The sequence below is a fragment of the Macadamia integrifolia genome, chromosome 7 (assembly GCF_013358625.1).
Source record: "Macadamia integrifolia cultivar HAES 741 chromosome 7, SCU_Mint_v3, whole genome shotgun sequence".
Lineage (NCBI taxonomy): Eukaryota > Viridiplantae > Streptophyta > Magnoliopsida > Proteales > Proteaceae > Macadamia > Macadamia integrifolia.
In genome coordinates this window covers 19,101,484-19,116,744 of record NC_056563.1, presented here as the reverse complement: position 1 = coordinate 19,116,744, position 15,261 = coordinate 19,101,484, and the positions used below count along the sequence as shown (strand labels likewise).

General features: G+C 36.9%; 1 protein-coding gene across 1 annotated transcript; it reads left to right on the top strand.

Annotated features, from left to right (window-relative positions):
* The first annotated feature begins 11,225 nt into the window (after window positions 1-11,225).
* Window positions 11,226-13,234, top strand: LOC122083821 (protein JINGUBANG). Its single transcript, XM_042651727.1, has one exon. It carries the CDS (start codon window positions 11,350-11,352, stop codon window positions 12,772-12,774), a length of 1,425 nt encoding a protein of 474 aa, XP_042507661.1. The 5' UTR covers window positions 11,226-11,349; the 3' UTR covers window positions 12,775-13,234.
* The last annotated feature ends 2,027 nt before the right edge of the window (window positions 13,235-15,261 follow it).

The window sequence follows — 15,261 nt, the reverse complement described above, 5'->3', positions numbered from 1 at the left end:
TGGGAGTAGTTTTACTATTCTCTAATTGTATGTTGGTAACATACTATTGGCTAGAAATGACTTGGAGAGAACCAAGTACGAACTCAGTAATCGATTTGAAATAAAGGATATGGGGGAAGCATCCTATATTCTAGGAATTCAAATCATTAGAGATCGAACACAACAGAGATTGTGTTTAAGTCAGGAAAAATTTGTTTTGAAAAGATTCGGGATGCAAAATAGCAATCCCTTAGTAACTCCAATAGTATTGGGAAAGGCTTTATCAAAAAGTCCTTGTCCTCAAGAAAGATAGGAAAAGTTGAATGTACTTAATGCTCATGCAGTAGGTAGTTTGATGTAGGCGATGTTGAGTACACAACCGGATTTGGCCTATCTAATCGGGTTGGTAACTAGATACCAAAGTAATTATGGCTCTGCCTATTGGGAATTTGTAAAAAGAATTATGAAGTACATCAAAGGAAATAAACACTTGAAATTGTGTTTTTGAAGCGGAAAAGCTTGAGGTTATTGGATACTCCGATGATGACTTTGGAGGTGATGGAGATGACTCTAAGTTCACATTTGGTTATATATGGAGGTGCAATAGTTTCTTGGGGTAGCAAGAAATAAGGGTGTGTTGCTAGGCACACACTGAAAGCTGAGTATGTTGTTTGTAATATGGCAAGTACTCATGCAGTCTAGATAAGACGTTTGTTAAATAAATTTGGGTTGGATCTTGTAATTGGACCAGTGGAAATAAATGAATTTGGGCTGGATCTTGTAAATGGATCAGTGAAAATATTTTGTGATAATCAAGTAGCAATAAGCTTGATACACAATGGTGCATACAGCTCGAAGGGAAAACATATAGAAACATGTAGTGGCACTATATTCGAGATATAGTAGAAAATGTGAAATTAAAGTAACCTTATACCTACGAGCGATACTGGGCCGATTCCCTCACAAAGGGAATTAGTGCGGAAGCTTATGATAAGCCGAACTTAGGGTTATCTAAGTCTGGAATTGAAACTAAGTATTCAGAATATAAGGGACTTAGGTCAGTATAAGTCTAGAATTGGAACTGAATGTTCCTTGTCATGACGATCAAAATTTTATGAATATTATTCATGAAAAATTGAATGGAAATGTTTCTTGAAAATGGGAATTGAAATAATCATGGAAATAGAAATGGAAATGGTTCCTGGAAATGTCATGACGAATGTTCCCAGAAATGGGAACTTGTAATGTGAAAGTAATTCCTGAAAATTGGGAATGTAAATGGAATTTGAACTATATGTTCTGAATAAATAATAGAATTAGATCTCTAAGTTTGGAATAGGAACTAAAGTTCCTCATCATGACAATGTTTTTTATTGCCCTTGAAAATGGGAGCAGAAATTGAAATGTCATGATGGATGCCCCTGGAAATGGAAGCAGAAATTGAAATATCATGATAGATCGTTCCTAGAAATATGAACGGATTTATAGGAATGGAAATGAAAATATCATCATGATCCTGGAAATTGGGAAACATGAATGGAATTTTTCATAATGTTGGTTCTTAAAAATGAGAACGGAAAATGTGAATTCGGCCAAAATGGCCAAGTGGGAGATGTTGGTGAGGTGGCCATTCGGCCTCATCATGGAATTACTGTGACAATGGTTACAAAAGTGATAACGGTCACAAGAAGGAGAAATTTGGGGGCGATTCCATTGATTGGAAAAGAGCCATTATTCAACTGATCTATTGGCTCTATAAAAGAGCTGAACAATATACGAAGTCAATCAATAAGTTGGAGCCCCAAAAATCTTCCGCCTTTTCCTTTTCGACTCTTCTCTTCTCTCTCCATAGTACAAAAATATTCACGTATGTGAATGTACGTGAACGACCCTAATCAGTGGATATGACATCTATTAAATGAGGAGAGAGAAAATATATGCCATATCCACGGACCAAGGTCATTCATGTAGGCAATATGACTCGATAGCTAATTAGGAACCAGCTTCTCAACATTCTCATCGCATGCCACATGTGGCTTTAATTCAAGCTAACGTGAGTGTTAGAATTTTCTCCAACCACAAAACTACGTGGCTGCTCTTCAGATGGTTTATATGATCTCATTCTAAGATTAAACAACTTCATTACTTTATATTTCTACCTTCCCAATAGCACAAATTGATCATAGATTGCTAAATACATATTATTTTATGTATATTTGATGTCTTTCATGACGTTTTTTCTTCCCCAAAGAAAACTTAAAATATCTTTAAAAGGTAAACAAGCACTGTGTTTGGCATTTTTAGAACAATCTCACTTTAAAATTGAAGAAAACAAGTTGTCTCCACAATAGTTGGTGTATCTTATCATTATGGTATTGTATATTATATGATTGATAACCTCCATATCAGAACGTAAGAAAGTGGACATGATTGTCCATAATCTCCATTTAGAGTACAATATCTAGTGTCGTTCAATTCTCTTATTGGTGCGGACAGAATAATTGAAGATGGACTTTACCAAAATACCCAAAGCCATGGGGCAAGTTTTAAGTGGTAACAATACTTATCCAGATCTAGGATGCAATCATTAAAGGCCAATTCGGAGCCCAGCTTCTGAGGTGATTTGGCCCTTGCTTTAACACTGGGTCAATGGGAGTGTTTGTAAAAACATCAAGTGGGACTGGATTTCCACTTTTCAAGAGGGGATAGGATAATCATTTCACCTCCCCTATGTCTGGGTGCAGGGGACACGATACCTTTCAGACTTCTTTTTTCCAATCAACAATACCATCATTTAGTAGATCTTAATCATTTTGATTTGGTAATATAACGAGCTATAGCATTCAACCATTGGAAAAAAAAATGTGTCTTATATTAAAAAGGAAAAAAATTACAAATTATTTGAGGTGTCAATATATGGTATGATATTTGATCTTGCACATGCAAATGCATGTGTCGGCATTTTGTTATGTAGTGAAGAGAGAAAGAACTAGTTAATGAATTTCAATGACAATGAGGCTCTTACAGCAAATCTGATACTTATTCTGATGTACTCTCCCATGGCTCAATTTCTGAAGGGTGCCTCTGCATTTGATGTTGAACCCTATTCCCCAAAGTACGTAATACCATCTTTTCTCACTCTCTCCCACTGATTTCACTTTTGCTACTATACTGATGTTGTGTGGCTGCTTGTCTCAATGGCTGAACATGCTATGGATACTCGTTGACAAATTTGATTGGTGGAGAAAGATAGAGAAACTGTTCTTAACCAATCAATAATATCTTGAGCACCGTCCTAGAGTGTGGCATATTTTATGTGGATATGAGAGTTACCCCCAACTACAGAAGCAAATGGGCAATGTCACAGTCCCAAACCTTTAATAAACTCTAGACGTTTTCATAGGAGCCCACAATAAACAACTAACAACTTGGTAGGCAGATATTTGTGTTGTTCTCCCTTTGCATGGTCCATATTCATCTTAGGTTTAACATCTTGAAATGCTCATGGAAAAAACAAAAAAAATCCTATTACAAGGACAAAAATCCTACCCTTGAGAGTAGGAAACAATAACAACAACAAAAAAAGAAAGCCCTACAACATGAGCAAATAAACAAGACCAAAAGAGAATAAAAGCCAAAGGAAATGCTAAGACAAGGAGTTCATGGGCGATATACCAAGATTCTCCAAGATTCCATGATTCGGCTATTACAAGAATAAGCAGGCATCCCTTTGAATGTGATAGAAGAATTTGGATTCGTTGCTTTTACGATCACCAACATCTATCCTTTTTTATTTTTAATATATTCTTCTTCACCCTTGTAATGATAGAAAGTAAGACAAATGCTAAATGCTCACACATAAGAACGAAACTTGGTGACTACAACCCAACAACAGCAAATTTTTTTCCACATGTACTACTAGGTGAAGTGCAACAAATCCAAACTTGTGATAGAATGACATTTGTCCATGACAATTTCCGCTTTAATAGAGGGTGTTGGCCTACTAGGATCATCTACTCTTGTTGTCTACCTAAAGTGGCATGTTTGGCGAAAGTGTTTGGTCTAGTTCAACTCCTCCCCTTATATAATAAACTTTGCATATCGGCTCTCGATCCTAGGGCTCTGTTTGGTTGCATGGGAATTTAAAGGGAAAGAAAGTGAAAATCTTATACTTTAAAAGGAAATGTTTATAATCATTACCCCATATGATTGTATAAACTACTAACTTTTTTTAACCATATTTAGAAGTGATATATTTTACATGTAATTTTTATATTACATATTATAGCAAAGGGTTTTGGATGCAAAGTAAAGTAAAATTTTATAACTAGATATGGAATGATTTTAAATTAATGTTAAAGTCACATGGGTAATTATTACATATATTTCTTTTTTAAGTATAAAAATTTCACTTCCCATCCCTTTAATTCCCCTTGCAACCAAACATAACCTTAGTGCTTTCATTAGCAATAGTAATTTTATAAGAACTATTTGAATTGAATTACTCATTGCTATAGAAAAGTCAATTAGTAACAGAATTGCTCGTAAAATATGTAGTAACTTCAAGAATGACAAACATTTAGGAAGTTCTTCTAAGGTTTTCTATTGCATATATTAATTGGGATGCTCTATACAAGCCTCGATTTAGATTTGGTTGATTTATATTTTAGATCAATTTTCTTTTCTACTCATGGCAATACTAAATAAGGTGGATAAGAAGATTTATAGTGGTGTGGCCGAGGACCTTTTGCTTTCATTCATTTTAATAATAACCCATTACTGATCTTAAGCGAAAAAAAAAAAAAAAAAACAGAGAGCCACATGTACGACTTATATGATTACAGATGAGCAAGCCTACAGAGAATGCTTGCCATATATTGATTGGTCCACGTACATGTACAAAAACAGAATAGATCTCATGCATGGAGTTCCAAATAAAACACTCAAGGTCTAAAGATAAGTTAGTTTAAGACACGAAATCATCAATAACCTACGGTCATGGGTTAACACTACAGAATCGTCCCTAGAGACTAAAGAGTAGCCAATATGATTCATCAGCTTGTTAGGAAACCTTCTTCTTCATCGTCGCATGTGACGTGTGGCTTTACTTCAACCTAACGTGAGTGTGAGAATTTTCTCCAACCACAAAACTACGTGGCTGCTGTTCAGATGGTTTATGTAATCTCATTCTAATAAAAATTAAACAACTTCACTACTTTATATGAATCTACCCTCCCACTAATACAAAATTGATTATAGATTGCCAAATTCATTTTATTTTATTAAAAAAAAAAAAACTTTAAAAGGTAAACGAGTACTGTGTTTGGCATCTTTAGAACAATCACTTAAAAATGAAGAAAAGAAGTTGTCTCCTTCATAGCTGGCGTATCTTATCATGTGTTATATTGGATTCAATTGTATAAGTTTGGGTTGTCAAATGGAGCGGAAACATGTTCGAGTATTGACACAGAATTGGAATAAAAAAGAATCAACCATGTAGCTCCGTCTTGAGTGAAGAAGGATTCTTACGTAATATCATGAAACGTGAACTACTGAGTTTCATTATTTCACGGGTCGGGTAAGTGTTTTCTATCCGGAGCTGTCCTAATGCCCATGTAGAGGTACATTGATCATTCTGAGTCCCCTGTGTCTGTGTTGCAAGGCCGGTTCTCTAATAAAAAACTTTATCTCTTATTTCATATAGGGTTTGCCATTAATGATTATTGTGAATAATAATTTGACCAATCCCATGGCCATGCACCCCTCACTCGGATAAAGAATTCTTATTTTCTTTTGCTTTCTCCAAAATCAAAGGTTGTGATCATTCTATACAGAGACCAATAAATGGTGTTAAAACTGTCTTGAGGGGTGAGTTAATAAAAGGGAGGAAAGAAAACTTGTAGAACTAGTAGTCCTCCTTGCTAGCCAATGCTGACCAACCTCGCAATCTTTTTTTTTTTTTTTTTCTATTTTATGCTAGTGAGCATGGTTGATCAATGGCTAACCTAATGGGTGTCAATAGAGCCAAGAGCCATCTACTCCTATAAATAAACATCTGAATATGACAAGGTACGATATCCTCTCTTGGGCTCAATGTACTTTTTAATGGTATGCACATATGCATAAGTGATTAAGCCTCCATTAATACATCAACATAAACACCATAATTTAATTAATTTTACTCTTTTGTATATGACTTGCACGTGTAAAATACTATTAGAAGTTTAGAAGAATGATTAACATACTGAGTAATATGCATTTGTCATTTTCTAATGTACTGACCTTTTTCTTTTTCGGGTGCAAGAACCTTCTATGATGTCAGAGAATGAGACCCACCAAGGAATCAAGAGAAACTTGGCCACCCATATTACATGGGACCAAGTTTACCTAAGGCCATTGAATAAAAAAGAAAAAAAGTATTTCTAAGGTTACAATGAATGGATTCTTATTTACCACGTGGCATTAGAACCACTTACATAAGTACTACACTACTATTACTCTTTTTATTATATTAGATAGGGTAGAGTGCAACCTAAACCCGCATATGGACTTACGTGGAAAGGTAACATTAAAAGTATGAAACCCAAACGCGTAGATGTGGTGATGTGAATGGGGAAACCAGAGTAACCGAGTAGTTGGGCGGTTTACGTGGGTGGACCATCTATATAGTCTTCCTTCTCTACACACAATAATGAACGTTTCTTAATTAGAAACGTGCACCAGTCCTCTGCAGCTTTAATCAAACCGTTCAACCCTATACCTAACACTTCAATCCATTCACGTACAGGGACGGATCCGGATTCGGACTCCGATCTGAATCAGTTCACAATTTCGCCGCGTGCCTTAGTTGTTGCCATACTGTACCTAAAGTTTGACATTTGAAACGGTCCATATGGTCTATCTCCACCATAAATTCCCAACGGCTATGATGGATTTGACACTTGTCAACCTAATGTATTAGACTCACCATGGACGTCATAGCCAATCTAATAGCGCTTACATTGCTATGTGTTCTATTTTGCATCTTTGGACCCAAGCTGTGACCATGGTGGCCGGGTTAATTTGTGTCTGCTTTTGGGGAAGCTTGAGACCTTTCTGGTAGTGTGGCACTTGGCCATTTTTAAAGAGTGGAAATAATTTAAAAGCTAGCTGGAGGAGTTTGACATCTAAGACTACTAATGGACTATATGGTCCCTGGCCAAAAACTACTAGAAAAGGAACTTTAATGTAAATTATAGACTAGTCTTTGGCTTTACCTGCAGATTCGAAGTTTCTTATATTTGTTATTAGCTGATAATTTAGTATAATTGGTGATGGGATCATTTGAGGAAAGCTGTGTTTGCCAATCATTCTTAGAATGATAGTTTGGTATCTGGCTTTATACAATCCCATGCCATCAACTTATTATCATCTTAGATACTCAGCAATAAAAATAAATAAATTAATTAAATCTGCTTAGTGTTTTCTCATTTCATTCCTTCTACGTCTCTAGCACATCTTCTACCTTAAAAAAAACACATCTCTAGAACATCCATCTGATTCAAGCTTCAATATTTGAACTGCATGCACCATGGTCTCTTGAGTCAAACATTAGTTTCATTGAAAAATTGGTGTTGTCAAGCTTATCTCAATAACTTAGTCTTACTTTCACTTAACTGCATGATTTACAAGGTATTTTGTAAATAATCAGCAATAGCAATAGCAATATATATATATATATATATATATAAAAGGTGTTTTTTGTTGTTACCGAAGTGATAGAGCGAGAAGTTGTAACCTTCTTTTGATTGTCCATTGTCTTATTCCTAAAAGTTATTTTAAATATATATAGAAAAGGGTTTTGAAAATGATTTATCATTTTGGTATTATCAAAAGTTGACATTGTCTAGTATATTTTTTAAAATGAACATGTGAAATGATAGAATTTACCCTAATTAAAAAAAGTGTTATACTAAAATATCAAAAAATAAAGTTACAACTTCTTTTTCATCAACCTTGATTACAATTAGATTTTTCTATAAATAAATATATATTTCAAATGATAAATAATAACTTTTATAGTATACCTACCAATGATCACTTTCGTCATTTTCTTTATATATAAAATTAGGATTAAAATTCAATGAACTAACATCCGGTTAATGGTACGTCTTGAAAGTTTAAACCTTTATTTAAAGGTGAACGGACAGAAGTCAAAGTAAAGATTAGATAGTTGAAACCATTGACTGTTATACTTGAACGATCAAGTTGCATTCAAGGTTTCTAAAAACCGAATCAGAAATTAAATTAGTCGGTGTCAATTCTCATTCAAATCAACTGAAAACATAGTAGAATCGCCCGATTCACCAAGTTGCAATTTGATCAGCCTCTTGTTTTAAATGCCTCTTCATTGATTTAATGTTTTATTAGTTGTATCATATCTGGACCATTGTATTGGTATCAATACACGTGTCATCGCTTGAAGGTGGTATTATACGGAATTGTACGAGATCGGAATTACAGACGATTTCAACCCCCGGAGAGGAGCTACAATGGATATTCGTGGCCCACATGGCTCGCCAAGTGTCACGTCCACAGTAAAAGTTTCAAACTCTTTGATTTGCTAAATTAAAACCCACAAGTTAGGTTATTACACATCAGCTCTACCTTAGCCAGCCAATTCACACGTCAGACCAATCATTTCTGCCAAGTCGTCAGGATTAAGGAAGCATACTAAAACACTGACGCGTACCCTGTATGACGCGGTGGACCGTGCTACTTTTGCCACGTGTTATTCAGGCGATACGGTACAGAACCCTAGTCCCTAGGTGTTGAAGGTCAAGTAGATGGTCCTGTTACGTGGCGGCTGTCTGTTCGTTGTGAGAACTCGTTCGCTGACCCATAATTTCTCGCTGTAGGCGGGTTGGTGGGATTGTGTTTAATCTTTGACCTTTTTTGGAGCGTTAAAAAGTTTTCAAAGTGTGAACATGGTAGACTTTGTTGGCCTCTCTATTACAGAGAATCATGGATCGCCCAATGGTGAATACCTTCTCATAGGATATCCCCTAAATTGATTTTGTCGTGATGGTTAGGGCGTAAGGGTTGTGACGTTTAAGGTATCAAATGAATACCCATTTATCATTAAAGGATTTAGATTCTTGACAATGAAAAATTACATCATCATAACCACATAAATATGGTTGATGATCATCCTAGGATTAATTGTTTTCTTTAGGGCTCAATTAGGTTAAAATGCATATTCTTCCTGGTTAATAATTTAATTAGAGTGATTCACTCAGCGTAGAAGTGAGTAAGAAGGCAAGTAAGGAAAGAAACAGAAGGTGTCCGATGGCAAGAAAATGGTGGCAATGAACCTGGCATCCTCCATGGGGGTTGCTCACCAAATTTATCCATTGGGACCACTAAAAATATTAATTTATGTTGCCCAAATAGAGAATAGATAACTTAATTGTCCTTCCATGTACTCCTTCAACAAGAATCATTAAGACAAACAATTTCACACCACAACTATTCATTAAAAACGGTTTGAAAAAAAAAAAACCTACCAATTGGGACAAGATTTCACATAAGAATTGTGTATGAAACACAATTAATACCATAGCTAATGGATAAGCACGCGAGAATCAAGTATTCATTTTTAACAGCAAAAATGTTGACCCTATTCATACACAATCGTGTTTAAACTTTTCACTAAAAAACATATCAATAAAATTGAAATGATCTGGATTCACCCTTGATCTAGTTTTTTATGATAAAAAAAAAAAAAAGATATTGCCAGAATTAAACTGCAACCAATACCACATTTCTAAAAACATAACACTTTACTATTTTATGAAAATACTTCTTGCATTGCACAATGAAATGCGATAAAAATACTATTATTATGCTTAATACTATTATTATGCTTAAGATACCAAAAAAGAATCGCCAGAAAACGAGAAGGGTTCTTTAATATTCTCTCGATCTCTTTCTCTCTTCTGAGCATGTGGACTCATATGATTCATACCATTTTATGCACTACCATTGGTGTAGCATACAGATTTGTCCCCACACTTACATTGTGGGAGCCCTCACTCTCTCTTAAGATTTGGATAGAAAGATTATTGAATAATTAGATCGGAAGAAAAGGGCAACCTACTTACTATATATACTAGGGGTGTCAACCGGTCCGGCCGGTTCGATTTCGGTCGGGCTTAATCGGGCTTGAAGACTTTCAAAGGCTACACCGTGTCCGCCCATTTAACTAATCGGGCTTAGTTATTGAGGGCATCGTACACTTTATATTCGGTCGGTCGGCCTCGGGCTATAATCGGGCCACCTTAATCGGGCTTTAGTCGGGTCTTAACCCGGCTACGGACATGTTTAATGTTAAACGGGCTTTAACCGGTTTTTAAACGGGCCCTCTTTAAAATGTGCTCTTATATTCCAACCCACTTATGCAAGCCCAAAAAAATGACAATTAATCAATAAATGATACCAAATATAACCATTATTTAAAATGTGAACATGTTTTTACTTTTTAGTTTTTACTTTTTAATTTGGGGGGTAAAATAGGTATTCTACAATCATTAAAGGGTCGGGCTAGGCCGATGCACAATAGGCCAGTCTCGGTCGGGTGTTAAACGGTCGGTCTCGGTCGGGCGCCCGATGGTCCAAGTAGCAAAACCAAGACCGACCGTTTATAAATGGGCCGGGCTCAAACCCGACAAGTTTAATAAACGGTCCCAATCGATTTAGTCGATTCGGGCCACGAATTGACACCCCTAATATATACAAACAAGTTATTAGACGGAGTCAAATGCATGCTTCAATCTTTTATGTGAAGGTAGAGAGAAAAGTCAACAAATCTCTAATTTTTGAACTTTGAAAACTGAAGTGTCATGTGAAAGTTCTTATATTATACATTCCCACCTAGCTCCTCAACTTTCCTTTTCTAGAACAGATCCCACTTAAATGGTCTAATCTTCCCAAAATAGCGCGGAAAATCTAATCTGTAAATGAAACCGTAGGATCCCAACAATCCCCTATCCCCCGGTAATAGCAGACTTGTCTTTGTAATGGATATTGTATGGTTTGTTTTAAACGTCACAGCCACATCACACCATATCGTAACCAGCACGTATCCTCCTTACATGTGCCAAAATCCCTTCCGTCCATATCTATACCACTTTCCCTCAATCTCCTATATATATATATAGGCCCTCACTATTCTCCGACCTTTATTTCTTTCATTCATATTTGTGACAAAGCAACGCTTTCGGCTTTCTTGCGATCTGGTTTTCCTCTCATTCTCCCTTTATCGTTAATTATATCCAGAAGACTTTCCTTCTTCTTATTCTTCTTCTTCTTCTTCTTCTTATTGGATAGAGAATGAGGGATTCGAGAAGAGGTACCATGGTTGCCAAAGTGAATAGTCTAACCCGACCTAAGTTCGGGAATCTCCTGCATTCTGATCCGAACATTTCCACTACGATGCCTAGCGAAGACGATTACTCATTCCGCAATAGCAGCGCTTCCGCGGCGAGTCCAGGCTACTACGATGGCAACCACATGAGTCCAGACATGTCCCCCTATAACATGTCCCCTTGGAATAATGCGAATTCCTCTCCTTATACCAGATCTCCATGGACAAGAACCTCTCCCTTAAATCCATGCTTCGATGACAACTTCCCATCAAACGGACTCATCGCATCCTTTGTCCGCGAAGAAGGCCATATATACTCCTTGGCAGCCATTGGGGATTTGCTCTACACTGGATCCGATAGCAAGAACATCCGCGTCTGGAAGAACCAGAAGGAATTCTCCGGTTTCAAATCTAACAGTGGATTAGTTAAAGCTATTATAATCTCTGGTGAGAAAATCTTCACCGGTCATCAGGATGGGAAAATTCGTGTTTGGAGGGTTTCCTCCAAGAATCCTAGCGTTCATAAGCGAGCCGGAACTCTCCCTACCTTAAAGGATTTCATCAAGAGTTCCATGAATCCCAACAATTACGTCGAGGTAAGGCGTCACCGGAACGGTCTCTGGATCAAGCATTTTGATGCGATTTCTTGCCTGAGTTTGAGCGAAGACCAAGGGTTGCTATACTCTGGTTCCTGGGATAAAACGCTCAAGGTCTGGAGAATCTCCGATTCGAAATGCTTGGAATCGATAAACGCTCACGACGATGCCGTCAACACCGTCGTGGCCGGCTTCGACGGTTTAGTTTTCACCGGCTCCGCCGACGGGACCGTTAAAGTGTGGCGGAGAGAATTACATGGCAAAGGAACCAAACACTTCTTCTTGCAGACGTTACTGAAACAAGACAGTGCCGTAACGGCGTTAGCCGTGAACGCTTCATCGTCCGTTATCTACTGTGGATCTTCTGACGGACTTGTTAACTTTTGGGAACGTGAAAAGCATCTATCACACGGTGGGGTCCTCAGGGGCCATAAACTGGCGGTCCTCTGTCTCGCCGTGGCAGGGAACCTTGTCTTCAGTGGTTCTGCGGACAAGACGATATGCGTGTGGAGGAGGGAAGGTGGAAATCACTCGTGCCTTTCGGTCTTGACGGGTCACACCGGACCCGTTAAATGCTTGGCTGTCGAAGAAGATCTCGAATCGACGGCTAGTGATCAACGATGGATCTTGTACAGCGGCAGCCTGGATAAATCAGTGAAGGTGTGGAGGGTTTCAGAGCAAGCTCCTGATGTGCAACAGATGGCGGCCATGCAGCGGCAATACTTGGCGGATCAGAATCCGATGTCCGCCAATCAGAGCTTCTCTTTCCCTGGAACTGGCAGGAAACGGCACTGAAAGAATGAAAAGCTTTCGCGTGATTGGATGGAGGACGAAAGATTGAGCTTCGAACTTGGGAGCACTCCACGTGTCAGTACGAACAAAAAAATGCGGGCCGGGCTTACCCAGATCTTATATCCAACGGATGATTGATGATGATGCGTGGTGGTCGTCAGCGGTGTGTGTAAGTTGAATCGTTCTAAATGGAACGTGTGAGTTGTGAGTTATGAGTTATGAGTCTTGTGACTCGAGAGGGTCTGGAGCGAAGTTGGATTGGGATTGTACATAGATAGCCTCTCTGTTTTTTTTTTCCCACTCGTTCTTTTGGGTTGTTGAGGGGTGTTGGTGCGATTTGCCTAGACTGGTTGTGGTTGTAAATTGTGTCACAACGGTACAACTGCAACAATAGAGGGTCGCCACTTGTAAAATTACAGATGGGATGTGAATCTCAAATAATTAAAAATGTAAGTAGTACAAAGGGTATGGTTGTAAACATCAAAATCGAATTGGTTGAACCGGTCCATTTAGATTAGAATTAGCCGAACTCAATTTTGTTTTGGAGTGATCGATTCTAGGGTTTTTGGGATTAATTCCAACTAATATATCTGATCCAATCCATATCAAAATTGGTGGGATCAATTCGAACCCGAATTTTTTAGTATAAAATTATTGATGAAGTGTGAAAGGTATTTAGTCATAAGTACAACTACCCTGATTAGCAAAGGGAAGATGCACGCCTATATTGACATCTTAATATTATGGACAAGTTTTGCAATAATTTGATAAGTAAACAAGCTAAAAATTGGTTTTAAAACCTAAATTGACCAACTTAAATTAATTGTGGCTGATTTTGAATAAAGTCAATCTATACATGTTGAGTTCGTCTAATTTTCAAGCAAATTTCAATTGAAATCAATGGAGACTAATCCCATAACTTACTCTTAGGTTTTACAACCCTCACTTTTCTTTTTTCTTATATATTTTTTATTTTTTTTATTTTTTTGGGTGGAGATGTAGAACCAAATACATTATGTTGAAATTATAAAATACATTTATGTTGTAAAGATTCATGTGTATATATACTCGTGTTGCATGCCATCTCTACGTATATTAATAAGAAATACATATTGTATGTATTTATTTATTTTTATTTTCTAGTGCATGTGGCATGACATACTCGGAATGATCATTCAGAATTTAAAACAAGAGGTAAAACCAAGAAAAAGACTTATTCTATGGATTATTATCAAATACTATTTGGAATAATTCAAAATTTTAATTTTCATAACTATTCGTCAGGATTCAATCCAAAGAATTTGAGAAGTAAAACTACATTGAGCCACATAGCTTTTTTTTTAAGAGAGATTAATTTTATTAGGGTTGAGAAGAAGATGCAATTTATCAAGTGCCAAATTAACCAGAACATAAGACTGCCTTAGGAAAAGCTCAAGTCCAATAAGGAAGAAAAAAATAATAAATAAACCTAGAGTTTGAATTAGATAGCCGTGCATATTGTCAAAAAAATTGTTGATAAAGAAAAACAAATTTTATTCTTTATTTTTCATGTCAATATTTGAAACTGAGATAAACAACTAACAAAAGATGATACATCGAAACCAAGAAACAACTAACCATAGGAAATTAAATACATCTCCCAAATAATTAATAAGAACAAAAATGATAAACTTGCATATAATATCCTCCAGCATGACAGTCCAACCATGTGTTGGAATAACGATTTTTACTTTTAGGAGACTGTAATTTCCATTCGCCCAATTCCTTCATCAGTGGGTCATCTTAGGGTGTGCATAGGGGACATTTGGGCTGTTGAAGTGGAGGAAAGCTCCATGTAGAAGTCACGTATCCTCTTGTGGAGGACACTGATGAAACGGATGTTGCTGCTCAACAACGGTGATGCCAAAAATATTTGACACCTTTGTAAATGCTGATGCTCCCATATCCGAGTCTGATGTCTTCGAATTCTGCTACTATTGTATCATCTATAAGTGGACATTAAGGCTGAGCTAATGGGACAACACTAGAAGCAGCAAGAAAGGACATAAATTGATTGATACACGAGACCATACCATGAAGAGGGTGGCTTTAAAGTGTAATTATATTTTTTACCCTTTAACTAGAGGGACCTATATCTAAGGTTTATCATAAAGGAGGTGGAGTTGTAACGGTTTTGTAATTTTTCATCAAAATAGTGGAAGTTTTGGTTATCCCTTGGTCATGGCTATAGTCCACTTAGGGTGAACCATGCAAACCCAATCCTTTTTTGGTAAGACCTGCATAGAAATATGCCACTGACGTCAGTAAAGCTAAAGCAACTGTAGTATTTATATCATTCTCCAAACCATAAATGGTTGGGAGTTGACATTCTCATAGTACATCCACGAAAACATTCATAAACTGCTCTAACATAGTTCTTAGTAGATAACCCCAATTTTGGCTTAATAGTACATCTCAATAGGGATCAACCATCTTTGTTCAATTTATCCT